General features: G+C 50.0%; 1 protein-coding gene across 12 annotated transcripts in view; it reads left to right on the top strand.

Moving 5' to 3' along the window:
* The window catches only part of LOC146428930 (S-adenosyl-L-methionine-dependent tRNA 4-demethylwyosine synthase TYW1-like), an 89614-nt gene that overhangs the window by 13698 nt on the left and 56839 nt on the right, over positions 1-19077 (top strand). For all 12 annotated transcript variants that reach the window (XR_014855862.1, XR_014855859.1, XR_014855860.1 and 9 more), the window contains 2 exons: positions 4513-4618; positions 16066-16118. Coding sequence is in view for 6 of the 12 variants with exons in the window: in XM_085078819.1 (XP_084934945.1) it covers positions 4513-4618; positions 16066-16118 (159 nt within the window). In the remaining 6 variants the exon portion in view is untranslated. The remainder of the gene's footprint in view (positions 1-4512; positions 4619-16065; positions 16119-19077) is intronic.

Below are 19077 nucleotides of genomic sequence, written 5' to 3'. Positions count from 1 at the left end.
GGGATTGACAGGGTGTTCCTCCCTGGGCTGAGCAAATTGCAGCTCCCTCTGTGCCTGTCACAGCCGAACTGTGACAGCCACAGCTCTGTCCCTGCAGCAGGGCTGGTGCCACAGTGCACCCTCTGCTCCTCTGCTGGTGTTCAAGGGTGTCTTTGTGCAAGTGGGCTCCCTGTCCCCTTCCTTTCCATGTGTTTTAGCCTGACAGGAAGGTTGTTTGGTGAGGAAATGAGTGCCATTCCTGTGGGCAGCCTGGTGTCCCATCAGCTTCCCCAAATGCCCACGTGGCTCCTGCCAGTGGTGCCCCTGCCAGATGAGGCTGAGTGAAGGCAGAAGCTGTCAGCATTCCTGGCTGTCCTGCTGCCCCTGGAGCATTGCTTCCAGAGCTCTGCTTGCTGTGAACTTTAACTCTCCATTCATGTAATTCATGAACTTTAATAGTTCATTTCCCAGCCCCTGGGGAAGTGTTGCTAATCCTTCTTGCTGCCAGGCAGCTTTTCCTGACAGCCTGGCCAGCATTTCCCTCAGTGCAGTTCTGTTAGTGCTGGCTCCAGCCCTGGTGTGTTCCTGTTTGCTTAGTGCTTGGGCCTTACATTTGGGAAAAGATCCTGGAGCCTGTGGGTGGATGAGGCTGTAAATCATGGCAAGGCCAGGAGTTCCCTTTGTCTGACCACAGGGAGGTTAAGCAGGGAAGAAGTTGAGTCAAAATTGAGTGTAAATTTCTTTCTGAGACTAAAAGCTTCTGGGAGGGGTTTTTTTTTCCTGCCATGGCACATCAATAAATAAAGTTTTGAGGTTACAAGTGCTAAATTAAGTTAATTTCGGGAGTCATAGAATGGTTTGGGTTTGAACAGACCGTAAAGCTCGTCTTGTTCCATGGTCAGGGACACCTTCCACTGTCCCAGGCTGCTCCAAGCCCTGTCCAACCTGCCCTTGGACACTGCCAGGGATCCAGGGGCAGCCACAGCTTCTCTGGGCACCCTGTGCCAGGGCCTGCCCACCCTCACAGGGAAGAATTTCTCCTTAAGATCTAACCTAATTTTTCCCCCTTTCAGATTGAACCTGTTATTCCCCATCCTGTCCCTACAGTTCTTGCTGCAGGATCCCTCTCTGACTTCTCTGTGGATCCTCCAGACCTAGGAGGTGCTGTGAGGTCTCCACACAACCTCCTCTTCTCCAGGCTGAACAGCCCCAACTCTCTCAGCCTTTGTGTGGAGTTTAGGTGCCTTTTTCAATTTTTTCCCTCCTGCAGGATCAGTTTGAAGAGTATTTGATGGAGAAAGTGGGGAACACAGGGAGATATTGAGCACATGGACATCGTGGAGAGAGCACTTCAGAGAGCAGAAGTGGCAGCAGCACCTCCTGTTGGGCGCCTTTTGGGGTGACTGTGGCTGAGTTTGGAAGGCAGATTTGGAGGAAGCCCTTTGAAACCCTGGCACTATGACTTATTCCTGAGACAGGGAATGCTGAGGCCTTCCTTTGTGTCAGGGGCTCTGGAGCCATGGAAGTTGTGGTTTCCTTGCCTAGGGAATGTGCTGCCTCTGCCTGTTGTACTGCCTGTGTGAGAGAGAAAGGGAAAGGATTCCTTTTTCCTTCTCCTGAAGATGAAAAATGAACATGATTGCTTTTTTGCTGCACCTGAAGAGCAGGAGATCTTACCTGCTGAAAAAAGCTGCCTTTTTCAGGTCTGCTTCAATGGCAGCACCAAACCTCTCCAGGCTGCAGTGGAGCTGTGCTGAACCTTCCAAGCAATCAGGGTGTATCCAGAGGTTTTCCTCATCTCTGGCCTCACTCCTTGGTGAGCTGCATCTCCAGGTTTTGGCAGTGAAGTGTTTCAAGGGCCTGAAAAGCTGCCTCTTGTCACTGCTTGCTTGATTTGTTATGGAAAGACAGTGATTTGCCTTGGATTTACTGCAGGGCTTTCTGCTAAATCACCACAACTGGAGAAGTTTGCTCTGTGCAAAGTTAACTTTGTTCTCTCCTCTCCAACCCTAAATAACAGATCTGAAAGGTTTATTAAGCAAATAAGTCAAACTCCCTGTGCAGTGAATTCCATTTCCCACCAGGAGTATGCAAAGCCAGTCACCTGCCAAAGTGAGCAGGTCAGGTATTGCAGGGCAGGGGAAAACAAAGCATGGATTTGTTTACAGGCTGTCACATCAGGATGTGGACAGGGAAAATTATGATCCTCTCTGTGAGGGGAAAATGGTCACTGAACTGTATTTCTGCCCTGCCAGGAAGGAATTGGGATGTTGTTCTATTTAGGTGCTTTTTTCAGGTGCTGCAGTGACAGGGAGGTAGAAATGCTTTCCATGCAGAAAGACTTGGAAGATGAAGATTTTATATGTTATCTCATTCCTTCCTTATGCATGAGGCTTTCCCAGCAATATTAATATTTTACTGTTGAAGAGTCTTGCTGATAAATGAAGATCAAGGCTCAAGAAATGAGCTTTAAACCCACTAAATGACAATTAATTACTAGCTGTAGCCTTCCAGGGGAGTTGTGATGTGTTACAGAAACCAATGAAGTCCTGCCTTAAAGCTCAGGAAGCTGAGTGGAAGGAAGTAGAAGATGGATACAGCTTTCTCCTTCAGAAAGGACCATGTTGTGGTACTGGTTGTTGAAAAAAAAAAACATTTCTGAACAAAATCCCTGAGGCTGTGAGCACAGTTTTGTGCAAAATGAGTAGGGAAGGTAATAAGCTGTAACTACTATGTTTTACTCTCCCATTTCCTTCTCAAGTGTTTGTTAGGAGCTCTGTTCTGTCCTTGAACTTCTGAGTCTGTGTGTGTGTTTTATTATTTAAATTTATTTTTCTTCGGAGGCACCTTTGATTTTCTGAAATGTTCTCAGGTACAGAATCAGTCTGTTTACATGCAGGAGCAGCCAGATTCCTCTCCCTGTTTGTGAAGAGCAGTTTGGCAAGTCAGGAGCACTGGTTTCCTTAGTGATGCTGACAGTTGGTAGGGAGATTCAAACTGGAAGCATTTCCATTAACTTTTCCATGGCTTTGGCACCAGAGAGGCTTGGATGTGAAATAGCCTCAGTTTTGTCAAGACAGAATGTCCTCTGCTAGCTTTTGTTTGTTGTTTATCCATAACTCCTTTCATAAAAGCCATAAAGGACTGACAGATTACAAGTTGCATGAAATATCCAAGTAATTATTTCCACTTTGATGCCTCTTTGTGCAGACATGAAACAATAAATACCCATAAAGTCTCGGCAGTGACACTAACACAGCAGGGGAGTCACCAGTTGTTACGTGCCAGGGTTTGCTTCTCCTGCTTATGACTTTATCCCAAAATCTGATACTCTGCTCCTGGTGTTAAGTGATTCCAAGGGCTTAGCTGTGTGTGGAAAGCAGGAAAGCCAGAATTCCAAGGAGCTGGAGCTGGCTGTGGGGCAGGGGGGAGCAGCCTTTTCCTGCAGGCTCTTGTTGTGGCTGAATTGTGGTGGTGCAGCTTGGCTGCTGTCTCGGGAGACTCATGAGAGCTCCTGTGCTCTGTGAACTGCTGGGCTTCTCCCCTGAGCTCTCCCAAGCAGTGTCACTCCAGGCACACACTGCTGTGGTTATTGTGAGCTCGTTGTGCACTCATGAGACAACTTGGGCTTAAAACCTGGAGTCACTCTTGGATGAGATTTATCACCCTGGTTGTCAAAACGTCCTTGGGAGTTTTATTGCTGTGCTAGTGGGACAAATCCAGTGTGCTGTGGGGCTTTTCTTCTCCAGGTTACTGTCCGAAGTTACTGATGGGAAGAGGGATAAAATGCAGGATTACACAGGAACAGGAATTGCTGTGTGGGCATTTGCCTCAGTTGGAGTTCAGCAGGTGTGTGGCTGTGCCCCAGTGTTTGAGGTGTCATGCCTGTGTCACTGGAGCTGAGGGAAAAACAAAACCCTCCAGCAACATTTTGAATGTCAGAGAGTCAAGGCGTTACTTTATTATCTGGCCAGGATGTTGTTCTGGCCAGGATGTACCACAGAAATCATCTCATCCACACACAGCCTGGCTGTGCAGAGAGAATCATTCCATGACACATGACTTTAACTAGATTCCTTAGATATTTTATACAGTCAAAATACATAGCAATGTGTTGGGTCAGTGTTCATTGGTCCAGAGTTGAGCAAACCCCCAGTATTCAGTTCCCCATTGGATCTGAATCTCCTCACCTCTGATGTGAATTAGATTTTTCATTCTTCAATTTGCCTATCAGTCCTTTCCTGCCCAGATGTCTTCAGCCCTGCTGGAGGTGCTCTGGGGTAGCTGTTTGTAGATAGCCACTGCTGGCTGCTGATGTTCTGCTGGGAGCTCTTTAGCTTTGGGTTCCTCCAGTCTGTTGATATGTTGAGTTCATCAGACCTCACCTGGTAGAACAATGGCCTGGAAAGAAACCTAAAATTCCTTTTTCCAGGGTAAAGACAAAACCTTTTGACTAAAGTGATACAAAGTTTTTTAAGTGGTGTATTTTCCAACAGTGGGTCTAACTGGCTGTAATTCCCTGTCTCCAAACAGAGAGAACAGGAGCTGGAGGAAGGAGCTGCTGGAGCTGGGAGGAAGGAGGAGGCTGAGAAGAGAGAGATGATCACCCCAGCCCTGAGGGATTCACTCACAAAACAAGGTGAGGCTCTGCCCAGAGCAGCTGGGGGCACAGCTGGGGTTTCAGTGCTGGATTTGAGCAGGGCAGTGAAAGAGGGGCTCTGTGTGTGCAAGGGGCTGGCAGGCCTGAACCCCAGCCAGGACACATGGAATAGCTGGGCTTGCAAGGACCCTCTGGAGCTCACCCAGTCCAACTGTCCCCAAGGCAGGCTCAGAGCAGGTGACACAGGAATGTGTCCCTAGAGGGAGACTCCACACCCTCCCTGGGCAGCAGTTCCAGGGCTCTGCCACCCTCCATGCAAAGAAGTTCTTTCTCACGTGGAGATGGAACTTGTTATGTTTTAGTTTCTGGCCATTGCTCCTTGTCCTGTCCCTGGCACCACTGCACAGACTCTGGCACCATCCTCTGACACCCCTGGGGATATTTTATGGATTGATGGGATCCCCTCTCAGCCTTCCCTTCTCCAGACTGACCAGGCCCTGCTCCCAGAGTCTCTCCTCACCAGGGAGAAGCTCCAGACCCCAAATCATCCTTGTGGCCTCTCTGGACCCTCCAGCAACTCCTTTCTTGACCTGAACACAGCACTGCAGAGGTGCCTCACTGAGGCAGAGCAGAGGGGCAGGATCACTCCCTGACCTGCTGGCAATGCTCTTCCCCGTGTCCCCAGCATCCCAGTGGCTCTCTTGGCCCCCAGGACACTCTGCTGGCTCCTGGAGAGCTCCTCAGGCAGTGCCTGGGATTCCCAGGGTTTGATGTATCTGCTGGGGCAGCTCCAGAGAGGTGCTGATGGTCCCACACTCTTGAGCTCCCACAGTGCAGGTTTGTCAGGGAATATTTAAAGATCAGCTTTGCATCTGTTTTGCATCTTAGTTCCCTGCTTTTATTTCAGTTTCAAATGCTGATTTTTGTTGTTGAAACTCTTGTTTCCAGAAAAGGAAGTAGTTCAAACTAATTTTAACCAGCCACTAGATGTTTAGCTCAGCAGCTCTCCAATGAGAGCAGTTGGAGTGGATTGAATGTGTTTTTTTTTTTTTTTTTAAACAAAGGAGCAGCATGAGGAGAGCCAGACTGAGCCCTGCAGTTCAGGAGTCTCAGCTGGGAGTGGCAGAGCTGGGAGAAAGCTGATGGGAGCTTCCTTTGCTGCTCACAAGGAGGCTAAAGGGAGTTCAGTCTGATTTCTCTCTTAGGGTGGAATGTGCTCAGTTTTCTTGCTAAATCAGTGTTATAATGGAGTTGTTGAGGTTGGAAAAGGTCTTTAAGATCATCAAGTTCAGCCATCAACCCAGCACCACCACCTGTTCAGCACTAAACTATGGCCTCAAGTGCCACAGCCTCGTGTTTATTCAGCACTTCCAGGGATGGGGACTCTCCCACTGCCCTGGGCATCTCTCCTGCTGCTCCTGGGAATGCACCTTGTTACTGAGAGCTGAGCTCTGGAGTTCTGCCATGTCCTGGGAGAGCCCAGCAGCTCTGGATCCCAGCACTGCTGCTCCCAGGGGCTCAGCTGCCCTTTGGCCAGAGCTCCTGCAGGTGCTGGTGTGTTGAGCCCACCCACAGTCTGACAGGTTGGGTCACTGCGTTTCCATCAGCCTTGGAAAGCAAAGAGCCATTCTTGAACTTGGCAGTGGGAAGGAATGAGCCAAAGGCTCAGCAAGGAGTGGCAGAGACTTTGCCTTCTGCTCATGGAGGGGCTGCTAGCTGGGACCAGGGCAGGCCTTGGAGCAATCCTTCTCTTCAGCCTCAGTCCTGAAGAGGTGTGGTGGCAGTTCCTTTGTTTTTATTTGTCACGCATTTTACTGGATTTAATTTGTATTTTACTTTGCTTTGTGTTTAAGGTGGCAGCCTTTTGTTTTTACTTATGAATTTATTTAGTTAATTTATAAATTTATTTATTTATTAAATGAATGGTTCTCAGAGGGCAGGGCTCTGTGCTGGCCCTGTGCTCTGTGTGCTGCTTGGAGCATTTCCCCCTGGCTCAGTCCCTGTTGGGTTGGGTTTGCAGTATGAATGAAACTCTGCTTTTGGACAAAGTGGTCATTTGGAAAATGAAAGCAGTGCTGGGGGGAAGGTCACCTTCCTGCCATAATTTTTTTGACACAAAGAAGGCTCCCCAGAGAGCTCTGATTTCCCTGTGTTACTCCAGGGACTGGAATTCTTTATCCAGATAAGTGGGTCCATATTTTCTCCCTTCCTGCAGTGCTTGGGGTAATGCCAGTATTGGAGCCACTGGTAGGATCTGCTTACAGAGATCTATACTTTCAAACCCTTCAAATTATTGTGTCCTTACAGGCACAGCTGCCTCTCCCAGCTCTCCCTCCTCTGCTGCTCACCAAATTCTTCAGTGGTCACTCAGCTGTGAAAAAGAGAACCTGGTTTGGCTTTTTTTTTTTTCATGTCATCTAACATTTTTTCCTGTAAATAACACACCAGGAAGGCCTTTGTGGCTATAAAAATAAAACAATTCCCTCCTTCCCTCAGCATCATTCCGCCTAAAATAACAAGTGCAGTGTAGTCAAAAGATTATCTCATTTATTTAGCACCAACTGGCTGCTTTGGGTGTAGGCTCAGTGTCACTTCAAGAGTATCCCTGAAGGCATAATTAGCCCAAGAGAAGGGAAATGAGTATTAGTGGTTCAGGAGTGAGCTGCTCTTTGATATTGCAGTTGCATAACAAGTTTTCCTTGGAGCAGCATCTCCTCAGACCATTGTAGTGCTCACTGTGGGTTCACCTTCAAAGCAATTTACCTTCCCAGAGGTAAAGGGAATAGTGCTTAAGCAAAGGTTTTTATTTTAGCCCTGGCATCGAGTTTTGGCTAAATTTAGCCTCCCAATGGGGCTGTAGAGGTGTGAGCCCTTGGAGCTGCCTGCTTGCAGATACCTCGATAACAGGAACTCAGCTTGGGAAAGTCACAGCCAGAGCCAACCCAATTCTGATTCCATCAGTGCCCAACCCTGCCTCCAACCCCAGTGCAGGCTTTGCTGAGTACCCACTGCTGGGGGAAGAGGCTGGCAGTGGCTGTGGGTTAGTTGCAGTGCTCCTGTTCCTGCTTCAGCCATTTTGTGTGTTCAGGTAGCTTGAAATGAATGAAAGAAGCTGAAAATAGAAACAAACTTTTGCTGTTAATGTTTCCTGTGGTGCTTGGTGAATACAGCCCAATCTCACATTCACTTTTTGGGGTTGTTCATTGATTTTTTGAAACAATCCCTTTTTGGCTGGAAGTTGTTTTTGCTTGGCCTGGGAGCCAGGAGGATTTGGTTCATGGTGAAGAAGTTGTGAGCCTTTTTAGTGTTCCTGATTCCCCAGGAAGTGTTGTTAAATCCTTGGGGAGCTTTAGAGAGAGCCTCAAGCTGCTGTTTCAATAGGAAAGATGAAAGCAGGAAAACACAGTGGGATTTTCTTTTCCTGTAAAACAAATAAAAAACCAAACCAAACACTATTCTATATGCCAGGGCAGGGTCAGGCTGGATTTCAGGAAAAGGTTCTTCCCCCAGAGGGTACTGTCACTGCCCAGGCTCCCCAGGCAATGGGCACAGCCTGAGGTTGCCAGAGCTCCACCAGTGTTTGGTTGCACAGGGTGGGATTTGGGGTGTCTGTGCAGGACAGGAGCTGGGCTGGATGATCCCTGAGTCCCTTCCAGTCAGGCTGTCCATGACTCAGTGCCTGCCCGTGACTCTGTGCTCTTTGGGGTTGGTGCCATCATCACTCACAGCTGCTCCTGCACTTGCCAAATGTTTTATTGATGCTGATGGCCTGACTGAAGCCAAACACATCCTGCTGGATGCTGGCAGCAGGGAGAGGGATTGTTCCAGTGCCCTGTCTGCTGGAGCTGTTTGGAGCTCAGACATGATGTGGCTCAGTGACAGCCACCTGCAGCAGCTCTCGCACGTCACAGGTTGTTCAGCAGCCCCAGGGTGGCTCTGACGTGCTTCCCTCAGCAGGGCAGGAATGGAACAGGAGAGATGAACCCAAACCCCTGAGAGCTGAGGGTTTGCTCAGGAGGCTCCAAGGGGCAATGGTTTCTCAGTGCCAGAGGGCAGGGTTAGGTGGGATATTGAGAAGGAATTGTTCCCTGGGAGGGTGGGCAGGCCCTGGCACAGGGTGCCCAGGGAAGCTGTGGCTGCCCCTGGATCCCTGGCAGTGTCTAGGACTTGGAGCAGTGTGGGATAGCAGAAGGTGTCCCTGCCATGACAGGAGTGGCACTGGTTGGGCTTTAGGTCCCTTCAAGCCAGACCATTCCATGATTTCCCAGGCTGCTCATACTGTGTATTTCCACCATGCCCTTTGCTTTGCTCTCTTCTGCTGTGACAGCACCAAACAAGTCCCTGCTCTCCGTGCCTGGCAGCACAGTGGCAATGGGTTAATGATGCCAAAGGCTGATTCCACTGACACTGGATAAATTATTTTTGTGTGTCTCTGCTCCTACAGGAATAGTTTTGCTGCAGTCCAGTTGGATCTTTGTGTCCTTACTGGTTAATTTAGCCCCAGGGTGCCCAGGACACTTCTATTTTACTTGTCTCCAAAGACAAGTGGTGCATTAAGAGACAGCTCTTATCTGGAATAGTCTGGGCTGCTTCAGCAGCCACTTAAACTGTCGTGCTCTGACTTTGTGCTGGAGCTAAAGCTTTGCTTTGGCCTGTGGTTTTCAGTGGGGATGGGCAAGCAAGAGGCTGACCAGAAAAATACTGAAAGCTAGGTTTTTCAAGTGCTCACCAACCTGGAGTTGAGGTTTTTAAAAGCATTGGTGGCTTTGCTAGCCCATCTTGGGCTGAGAGTTCAAGCCCAGCTCAGCCTGGCTCTCTGTGCTGAGCTTCTGGATTGTCCAGCCTGTGGAAATGGGATCCAAAGGCATTGCACAGAGCCTGGTGCTGCTGGCTGGGTGTTTGCAGGCTCTGTGCTCCAGGGTTTGGGATCTGGCAGGCTTTGGGAGGAGCTCTTTAACTCCAGGTGGCACTAGCAGCCCACAGCTGCCTCAGGGATTGGTGACACTGGTGCAGTCCCCAAAACGTGCCACAGCAATCAAATACCGGCCATGGGGAGATTAAAGATTACTTTGCTAACTAACAAATCACTCTTGGTGAGCAGAATCAATGCAGTGACCAAACCCAGGCACCGGGAAGTGTTTGATCAGTTCCTTGGAAATGTCTGTAAATAAAGGGCAAACAGCCAGGTGAAAGGAAGGAGTCCAGGCAGCAGAAGATGCTCAAATCCCACTGTATGGGAGCTGCCAGGAGCTGGTGGAGAGCTGACTGCAATTCCAATGTGCTGGCACAGCTGTAGCACCTGGTCAGGAGCAGAGGAGAGGGGGAAAATCAGGTTTGGGGAGCTGAATCTTATCTGGAGTGTTACCAGGGCTGGTAGAATTACCCCATGTGTAACAGAGGGAAATAAAAATAAACACATTTGTATTAGAAGTGCATCATTTTTTGGTTTTGTTTTAGATTTTGGCAGGGCTTTGGAGAGTATTGGGCTTTGAAATTAAGTCTGAGCTGGAACAAAGTACAGGATATGTTCAGGCAAGGATAAAATTTGCTGTCCTTTCTTTGTAACGTGACACTCACCCCACACAAGGGGACAGTTCAGACAAATGGGAGTGTGGAGAAGGGAATGTGCCCTGAATGACTGAAAAGTGTCTCAGGAAAACAAAACAAAAGAGATCAAGTTTAGAGCAATTTGTAGTTGTGTCTCTTACTGTAGGAGGAGACTTGTGCAGGTGGCACCTTCCATTCCAGACTTACTGAGGTACAGATCTTCAAAATGCCAAGTTCTTGCAGATTTCTTGAATTTACTTGTGAGTAAAGAATCACAGAACCCTAGGATGGTCTGGGCTGAAGGGACCTTAAAGCCCATCCAGTGCCACTCCTGCCATGGCAGGGACACCTCCCACTGTCCCAGGTTGCTCCAAGCCCTGTCCAGCCTGGCCTTGGACACTGCCAGGGATCCAGGGGCAGCCACAGCTTCTCTGGGCACCCTGTGCCAGGGCCTGCCCACCCTCCCAGGGAACAGTTCCTTCCCAATATCCCATCTAACCCTACTCTGTGGCAGTGGGAAGCCATTGCCCCATGGGAATTGCTGAATCACCAGTTGGACTGGTTGATCTCTGAGGTCCTTTCCAACCCAAACCATTCCATGGTCCCTTTTTTGGGAGTAAGAGAGCAGCTGTTCTCCCCTTGGGATGGCAAAGCTGCTGTAGAAGTTGGTGAATCTGCTTGGGCTGAGGCATGAACAGCCTTCCTCCAGCTCTCCTTGGGTCAGAGGAGGTCTCAGGAACCTGCAGATTTTGGGGGATGGATTTTTTTATTGTCAATGCCCATGGCCTCCCTTCTGTAAGCTGTGCTTGGCTGACACTGGAATCCAGCAGAGTTTGTGAGGCACAATGAGGCCTCAGAGTGGCTTTCCCAAGCTCCTGGTGCCTGCACTCCTGGAGAGGATGGCTGGGTCATTTCCTTATGGATTCAGGAGCTTTTTCAACCATTGAGCTCCTTTCAGAATTGCATCTTTTGCTTTGGGATTTCAAAGACTAGGATCAGAGCAAAGTTTTGTAGCAGAGATCTGAACTGGCAGGTGTCACCCAGGCAGGGATTGTCCCTTGTGCTGGCACTGCTGGGACACCTTCAACCCTGGGGACAGTTTTGGGCACTTCAGGATAATACAGACATTGTGGGGCTGGAGTGTGTCCAGGGAAGGAACAGAGCTGGGAAGGGTCTGGAGCCCCAGGAGCAGCTGAGGGAGCTGGGAAAGGAGCTCAGCCTGGAGCAAAGGAGGCTCAGGGGGACCTTGTGGCTCTGCACAGCTGCTGACAGGAGGGGACAGCTGGGGGGTCAGGCTGAGCCAGGGAACAGGGACAGGAGGAGAGGGAACAGCCTCAGGCTGGGCCAGGGGAGGCTCAGGTTGGACAGCAGCAGGAATTTCTCTATGGAAAGGGTGGTCAGTCATTGGCAGGAGCTGCCCAGGGAGGTTTGCAGTCCCCATCCCTGGAGGTGCTCAAGGAAGGCCTGGATGTGGCACTCAGTGCTCTGGGTTGGTGACAAGGTGGGCATTGGGCACAGCTTAGACCTGATGGCCTTGGAGGTCTATTCCAGCCTCAGGGATTCAGGGGGGTCTGTTCTGGACATTTTGCCACCTGGGGATGATCAGCAATCCTTGAAGGTTGCTCAGCATGGCTTTCAGAAGAGTTGTTCTGAGTGTGCAGGTGGTGTGACACAGCTCCTGACAGGGACACTTGTGCTTGTAGAAATGCAGCTCCTCTGCTCTGAAAAAATAACAGAATTGCTCAGTTATGTCCATAATTCATCCTCATCCAGGAGCTTGGAAAGACTAGATGTGTGTCTGGCACTGGCAAACCACACCCAGAGCACCTGGATATCCTGGAATGTGCCCTGGGAATACAGCCAGCAGTGTCCTGGCTCAGTGCTGAGAGCTCAGCTGGGTCCCTCCAGGAGTTCTTTGAGTGTCAGAGAAAAGACTTTGAAATTCTTCATTCCAGGATGGAGTGGAAGTGCTGCAATGTGATTTCAAAGAGCTGAGCCCAGTTTTGCCTCAGCCTCTGGAGCAATCAGGAGCTGTGCCTTTGACCATCTCTGCAGTTCCAAATCCCTGTGTGCTCCATTAAACTCCCGTTGGCCTGTCAGGGTGAGCAATCACCACGTTTCTCAGCCTGGTGTTACTGCCTGATAACACTCATTTCACCCCAAAGGTTGTTTTAAAGCTTAATTCACGTCTATAAAAGTGACACTTAATTTCAGTGAAGTTTGGCAAGCTTCTGGGTCATCTAAAATTTATCATCTAGAGCCGGATCAACGAACACTCAGCCTCCAGATGAGATGTTCTTGTCCTTTAGTCGGGAGCTGGGCTGATTATTGCTTATAATTGAATGAATCCTTTGAATATTAGGCTGTAGAAATGATAAATGGATTGGTTTGTTCAGCTTTAGTAGCTGAAAGTACACAGGGATGAGGAGCAGCAGGTCCAGCAAAACACTGGATTGTTTGGAAGGTGCTGAATCCAAAAATCCACTTGGAGTTATTGCTCAGGAGTCATTCCTTTGGAGCAAAGGAGGGAATGTGTTCACAGGGAGTCCTGGCATCCTCAGCTCCAGACTTGGGGCCATCAGGAGGACTGGATTCAAGCACTATTTGCCTTGGCAGAGCCACAGGGATGTTGTGGCAGAGCTGCTGGGAGAGTGGAGCTGGCCTGAGCTTCCAGAAGGGAGCAAGAAGGCTGGAGCCCCTCAGGCTGGTTTGGATCACAGTTTTTCACATGCTTAATTTCAAATTTTAGAGTAGGGAAGTGTTGTCCCCCTGTGCTGAGGTCACACCAACAATCCTCGTGGGGGCAGATTTGGGCCTCTCAGGACAGAGAGGACATTGTGGGGCTGCAGTGTGTCCAGGGAAGGAATGGAGCTGGGAAGGGTCTGGAGCCCCAGGAGCAGCTGAGGGAGCTGGAAAGGAGCTCAGCCTGGAGCAAAGGAGGCTCAGGGGGACCTTGTGGCTCTGCACAGCTGCTGACAGGAGGGGACAGCCAGGGGGTCAGGCTGAGCCAGGGAACAGGGACAGGAGGAGAGAGAATGGCCACAAGTTGCACCAAGGGAAGTTTAGTTTGGATGTTAGGAAAAATTCCTTCACTGAAATGGAGCTCAGGCCCTGGCTCAGCTGCCCAGGGCAGGGTGGAGTCCCCATCCTTGGAGGGAATTAACAGCTGTTTGGATGTGGCACTTGGGGACATGGGTCAGTGGTGGCCTTGGCAGTGCTGGGGGAATGGTTGGACTCGATGATCTCAGAGGGATTTCCCAACCAGAACAGTTCTGTGATTCTGGGATACTCCCAATTTCTTGCTTAATGTTTTGTCCTTTCCTTTAACCCAAAGTGCTCAGCTGCCTCCTTCCCAGCAGTGCAGCCAGTGCTGGAGAAAGGCTTTGCTCAGAATCTCTGCTCCCCCAGGGCAGGCCTGAGAAAAGTGTCCAGCCTTGGGCTCTGGTGCTTTATGGAATTCCCAAGTGTCAAAAGCGTGGCAAAGCCAGCATCCAGAGCTGGGTGAGCACAGCTTTGCCCATTTCCCCTTGTGGTGAAAGAGCCCAGCCCTGTGGACAGTGGCTTTAGCAGCTCTGCACTTCTCTGCTGCTCCCTCCTGTCACCACAGCTGGGACTCCTGGCAGTGACAGAGATGACTAACTCCCTTCTCACCCCTGGAGTTTGTCAGACTGTTTTGATGTTGAACATGTACAGTTTTCTTGGCCTTTAAAGGGAGCTGTGGGTGCTGCACATGGTGCAAGCTGATTGCAGTAACTTAAGAGAAAATGCTGGAGCTCTGGAGCTTGGCACCTTGCTCAGTTTAGCTACTTTCTCTCTTCCCTCAAACAACTCAGTAGCAGATTTGGGTGAGCATGTCCTATTTCCAAGGTAATTTTTCTCCAAAACCCATTTGAAAGCAGCCATATTACTGTTACTGACAAGCGATCTGGGAGAGAATAATCTTAAATGAATGCTGTTGCTGGATTTGGAGAAATGGGAAAAATAAGACTTAGGCTGTGCTGGGTGACAGCAGCAGAGTGTGCCCTGGACAGCTGTATCAGAGGGAGGAGGAATCAGCACCTTTTCAGCTGTCATCCACAAATCCTGTGAGGACACACATTTTTGCAGGGCAGGGGGGCTGAGCTGAGATTAAACCTTGCTGGACAAGCTGTCAGGAAAGAAAAGCTGGAGACAGAGGCAGGACAGAGCAGGGCAGGGAGATGTTGGGTTCCAGCCATGCCCAGCTGTGTGTGTGGCTGTTTCCCTGGAACCTGCCCCAGGATCCTCAGGCTCTAAGCCAGGCTGAGATAAAAGTGTCCCCAAGGTGGCTTTGGGGACTGTCTGAGAAGGGCTGGAATGGTTTAGGCTGGGAGGGACCTTAAAGCTCATCCAGTGCCATGGCAGGGACACCTTCCACTGTCCCAGGCTGCTCCAAGCCCTGTCCAGCCTGGCCTTGGACACTGCCAGGGATCCAGGGGCAGCCACAGCTTCTCTGGGCACCCTGTGCCAGGGCCTGCCCACCCTCACAGGGAACAATTCCTTCCCAATATCCCATCCATCCCTGCCCTCTGCCAGTGGGAAGCCATTTCCCCTTGTCCTGTCCCTCCATCCCTTGTCCCAAGTCCCTCTCCAGCCTTCCTGCACCAGAGGTCACTCTGGCTGTGTATTCCAGCATGAGGAGATGGATCAAACACCATCAGGTGGAGCAGGCAGAGGAGCCTGGGCAGCTCCCTGCTGGCTGAGAGTGGCAGGAACAGAGCATTGTTTGGTTCCCTCTTAGCCCTGGCTGCCTGCACAGTGCCATTTCTGCCTGCTGCAGCTGTTGTGGCAGCTGCTGTTCCTGTGATTCCTGGCTGGCTTGGTGTGTCCTTGCAGCTGTGGGGACTTTGGGATGCAGTTGCTGTCCCTGGGACCTTGCTGTGCCAGAGCTGCTCAGGGACACAGGGCAGGGCAGTTGTGCTGCTGCTCCGTGCAGGAGCTGAAGGCTCTTCCCCTGTTACATTCATGCTGGTTGGCAGGAAGAAGGCTTGATAACTAAAATGTGATATTTTTCCTTCCCTTGAAAGTGTTAATGACAGCAGCAGCCTGCAGTAGGCAGCTGAGATGAGCCGAGTTTGGGGACAGCCAGGGCAGTGACGTATGAATGCCACCGTGAGGGACACAGCGAGGCATCTCAAATCCCTCTTATTTTTATGCTGATTTTGAAGGGACTTTTAATCCCTGAGACATATTGGCCTCTAAGCACTTTTCTCAGAGAGGAATAGAACCTCACTCCAGCAGTTTGGGTAATAATAGCACTTAGTGCTTAACGAACATTGTGCAATTAATCCTCGTGGGCTCATTGAGATGGCGTTGATCGTGGTTGGGGAGTGGGGAGGTGACCTGAGCTCAGCTTTGCTTTGGGCAGGGAGGAGCAGCTCTGTCCCTGTGGCTGCCCCAGAACCACTGGGGTGCAACTGGGGAAGCTCAGGGTGAGGTTCAGGCTGAACCTCAGCCTGTTTGTGTTCCCTTCCTGAGCCCTCCCAGCTGCACTGAGAATTGTTCCTGTCCTCCAGTGGGACAGTGGGATCAGGATCCTTGTTTCTGGGGTCAGGGCTTAGGGCCAGGGAGATGCTTCTTGTTCCTGTCCTGCTCCTTGGTGGCCCTGAGCTGTGCCACAGCCTGGGTTAGGTGGCTCTGCCATCCTGTTCCCTGCAGGAGCCTCCTGGGCACCCTGATTCAAACCAGAATGAGCCACATAAGGAAATGTCCCACTAAAAGGAAGCATTCCTGGCTGGCTGAAGTTCCTGGGGTGGCCACAGCCTGGGCACTGCCATTGTTGGTGGTGTCACCTCAGGCCAGTGGGGAAGAGCAGCACTGAGACCATGCTGTTCATCATTTTAGGTACCACCTGGCATGTTTAGTGGATCAGTTCTTGCAGGCTAAACTCAACTGTTTGATGTTTTTTGCTTTGTTTTTAGGTTATAAACTCATTGGGAGCCATTCTGGGGTGAAGCTCTGCCGATGGACAAAGGTATGCTCAGTTTCCTTTTCTCGTTTCATAAATAAAAACAAAGCTAGAGACTTGCTCAGTATTCCAATTTCCTGATGAAATATCATTTAAAACGTGCTATTATTTGCACAAAACCAAATTCCATCCTTCAAGCTGTAGTCTTGCATTTCCAGCCATTAAAATCCCTCTGTAAAGAGTGAGAATATGATTGTGGCACAGAGCTGGGAACATAATTTTCTCGTTTTTCCTGTTGTTCTGCTGTCTGCTCAAACATCTCCTGCCTACTGAAATCCAGGCAGGAGCAGCACACTGCAGGGAGAAGTGGGAAGGTTGTATCCCCAGTGTGAGGGCTGTGGAACAAGGAGAACACAGCCACTGGCACAGCTGGGCAGGCCCAGGAGGGGGTTTGAAGCCCCTGTTCTGGGCTGGCTTGTGGCAGTCAGGGCTCCCCTGCTTCCCAGCATTTCTCAGATCACGTTTCCATGGTGAGGTGTCCCTTGCTGATGGCTGAAGTGTCACAAATGGCTTGGGGGGAGTGTGTGTGGATGGAGCTGTGTGTGGATGAGCACACCTGTGGGACACAGCCTTCCCAGCCCTGCCCTTATCTCTTGGAGCCTCTGGAACTCAGGAGCTTTTCCAAGTGCTTTGCAGACTTAAAACCATTTCCAGCAGAGTCACAGAGCCCTGAAGAGCAACCTGCAGCCTCTTCAGGGTGGGTGTTGTTTGAGCTGTGCTTGGCAGGTCCCTCAGGAGCTCACAGGTTCAGAGTTGCTCCCTAATGTTGTACATTTGGAGAGCACCATTGATCAGAGAATCCCAGAATTGTGCAGGATGGAAAAGCCCTGCAAGGTTATCGAGTCCAACCATTCCCCAGCACTGCCAAGACCACCACTGACCTCTGTCCCCAAGTGCCACATCCACAGGGCTGTTAAACCCCTCCAGGGATGGGGACTCCACCCCTGCCCTGGGCAGCTGTGCCAGGGCCTGAGCTCCTTTTCTGTGAAGGAATTTCCCCAGTATCCAAGCTGAGCCTCCCCTGGCCCAGCCTGAGGCTGTTCCCTCTCCTCCTGTCCCTGTTCCCTGGCTCAGCCTGACCCCCCAGCTGTCCCCTCCTGTCAGCAGCTGTGCAGAGCCACAAGGTTCCCCTGAGCCTCCTTTGCTCCAGGCTGAGCTCCTTTCCAGCTCCCTCAGCTGCTCCTGGGGCTCCAGACCCTTCACCCTCCATGATGCAACATCCTTCAGCATTCCTGGGAGGAGAACCTCTGGCATCAGCACCTCATTAACATGCCAGCACATCTCTAGCTCCTGTGCTGTGGCAGTGATCAGTCGCTGGTCTCTGAGCTCTCCTTTGCTGCATGATTAACTGTGTTTATTTTTGAAAGAGCCCTTAGGATGCCATCCCCAGGGTGGGCTGCAGACAGTTTTTACTGCAGTGCCTGTTGCCAATGAACTGTTTCATCAACAGCCTCATTCTCCTGAGCAGCCTGAATGCCCACCCTGGACTGGCAGGATGCTTGTGGGATGCTCTGATCCCACTGCTGTTCACTCTTCCAACCATTTCTCTCTTCTATCATTTCAGTGTCAGACATGATCACGAAATGTTTAAAAGAAAACTTGCCAAACTTCAATGTTGTGACTGAGAAAGCCAGAGAGCCTATTTTTTATGAAAGACCCAGACTTTAATGCAGCACTGTAAAGCCATTTCACAAAATAAATAGCAGCTCTGTGTGCTTAGATGGGCCCACACTATTTTTAGCTTAAGCAGGAATTGAATGTAAAGTCTTCTAATAAATGGAGCTGAAATTGGTTCCAGGCAGTGGCTTTGCCTCAGGTTCACACCAGTGTGTGAGTGTCTTCAGGAGCCTTTGTGGAGATTTGTATCAGTGGAAAGCAGGATTAGTATTGAGTAGAGTTTCACAGGGATATCTCAGATGGAAAAGATTTGGTTCTGTCAAATTCTGGGAAAAAGCAGAAATCCTGTACGTTTTAGGAAGAGTCTGTTTATTTGCCTTATGAAAAGCCAAATATAACTTAGTCTCCTGGAATTTGTGAATCTCCTGAAGTCTCTGTCATTTGAAGAATGGGTGGAATAAACAGCATTTTCCATGTCATTCAATCTTCCACCTGTACAACCAGTTAGGGTTTGCCTGTAGATATTTCCCTGCTGCTCCTTTCTTTCAGCTCACCAGGACTCTCCAGGAAGAGGAAGGCAGATTAAAAGCTGCTGTGTTACATTTCAGATTTTCTCTTGAGAGTAGTAAAGTTTCTTTCTCATTTATTATTATTTAAGTGAGCTAATGACAGACAGCTCTTTCTGCAAGCAGCTTGCATGATAAATAGGAGTTGAATCCTGTTGGGAAAGCTGCTGTGGCTGTGCTGGGAAGGGAAGGCAGCATCCTGCTGGAGCCACTGCCGGCTGTGAATGAGGGTTTATAAGGTCAGGGCATTTATTTAATTTAGAGCTGGAAGAAATACTCTGCCAGAGAAATGAAAAGAATGGAGTGTTCAGTAGGACAGCCTTGAAATGGATCCTTGTTGCTCCTGAGTGAGCTTTTCCAGGAACACTTCCTGCAGCTCAAGAGGCTTCACCTGCTTTTCCTGGGCTGAAAAGCTCCAGGAGAGCACATTGTTGTGCTGGGCTCTGAGAGAGAAGGGATTGAGTGGCTTAAAGTTCTTTCTCCTCTAACACAGCGGTGAGTTTGAGCTCCTAAATGCAGTTTTGCTGCAAGGGTGCAGATAAAGAGTCACATTTTATCCTGAGCTGGGGATTTCTTGGTGCAGGTGGCACTGGTGTCCCTTAGCCCTGCTCTGTGGCATTGCTGGACTTGGAACTGAAATCACAGGTGGCTGAAGGGAGCAGATCCATGGCTGTGCCCTCAGTTGGATTTCACATGGGGAGTTGAGTTCTCCTGGTGTGAGTGTGTGTGTGTGTGTGTGTGTGTGTTTCAGATGTGGTTTCTAACTCTCCTGGTGTGTTTGT

The sequence above is a fragment of the Lichenostomus cassidix genome, chromosome 19, assembly GCF_008360975.1.
Source record: "Lichenostomus cassidix isolate B80296 chromosome 19, HeHo_3.0, whole genome shotgun sequence".
Taxonomy (NCBI): domain Eukaryota; kingdom Metazoa; phylum Chordata; class Aves; order Passeriformes; family Meliphagidae; genus Lichenostomus; species Lichenostomus cassidix.
This window is presented reverse-complemented; position numbering and strand designations above follow the sequence as displayed.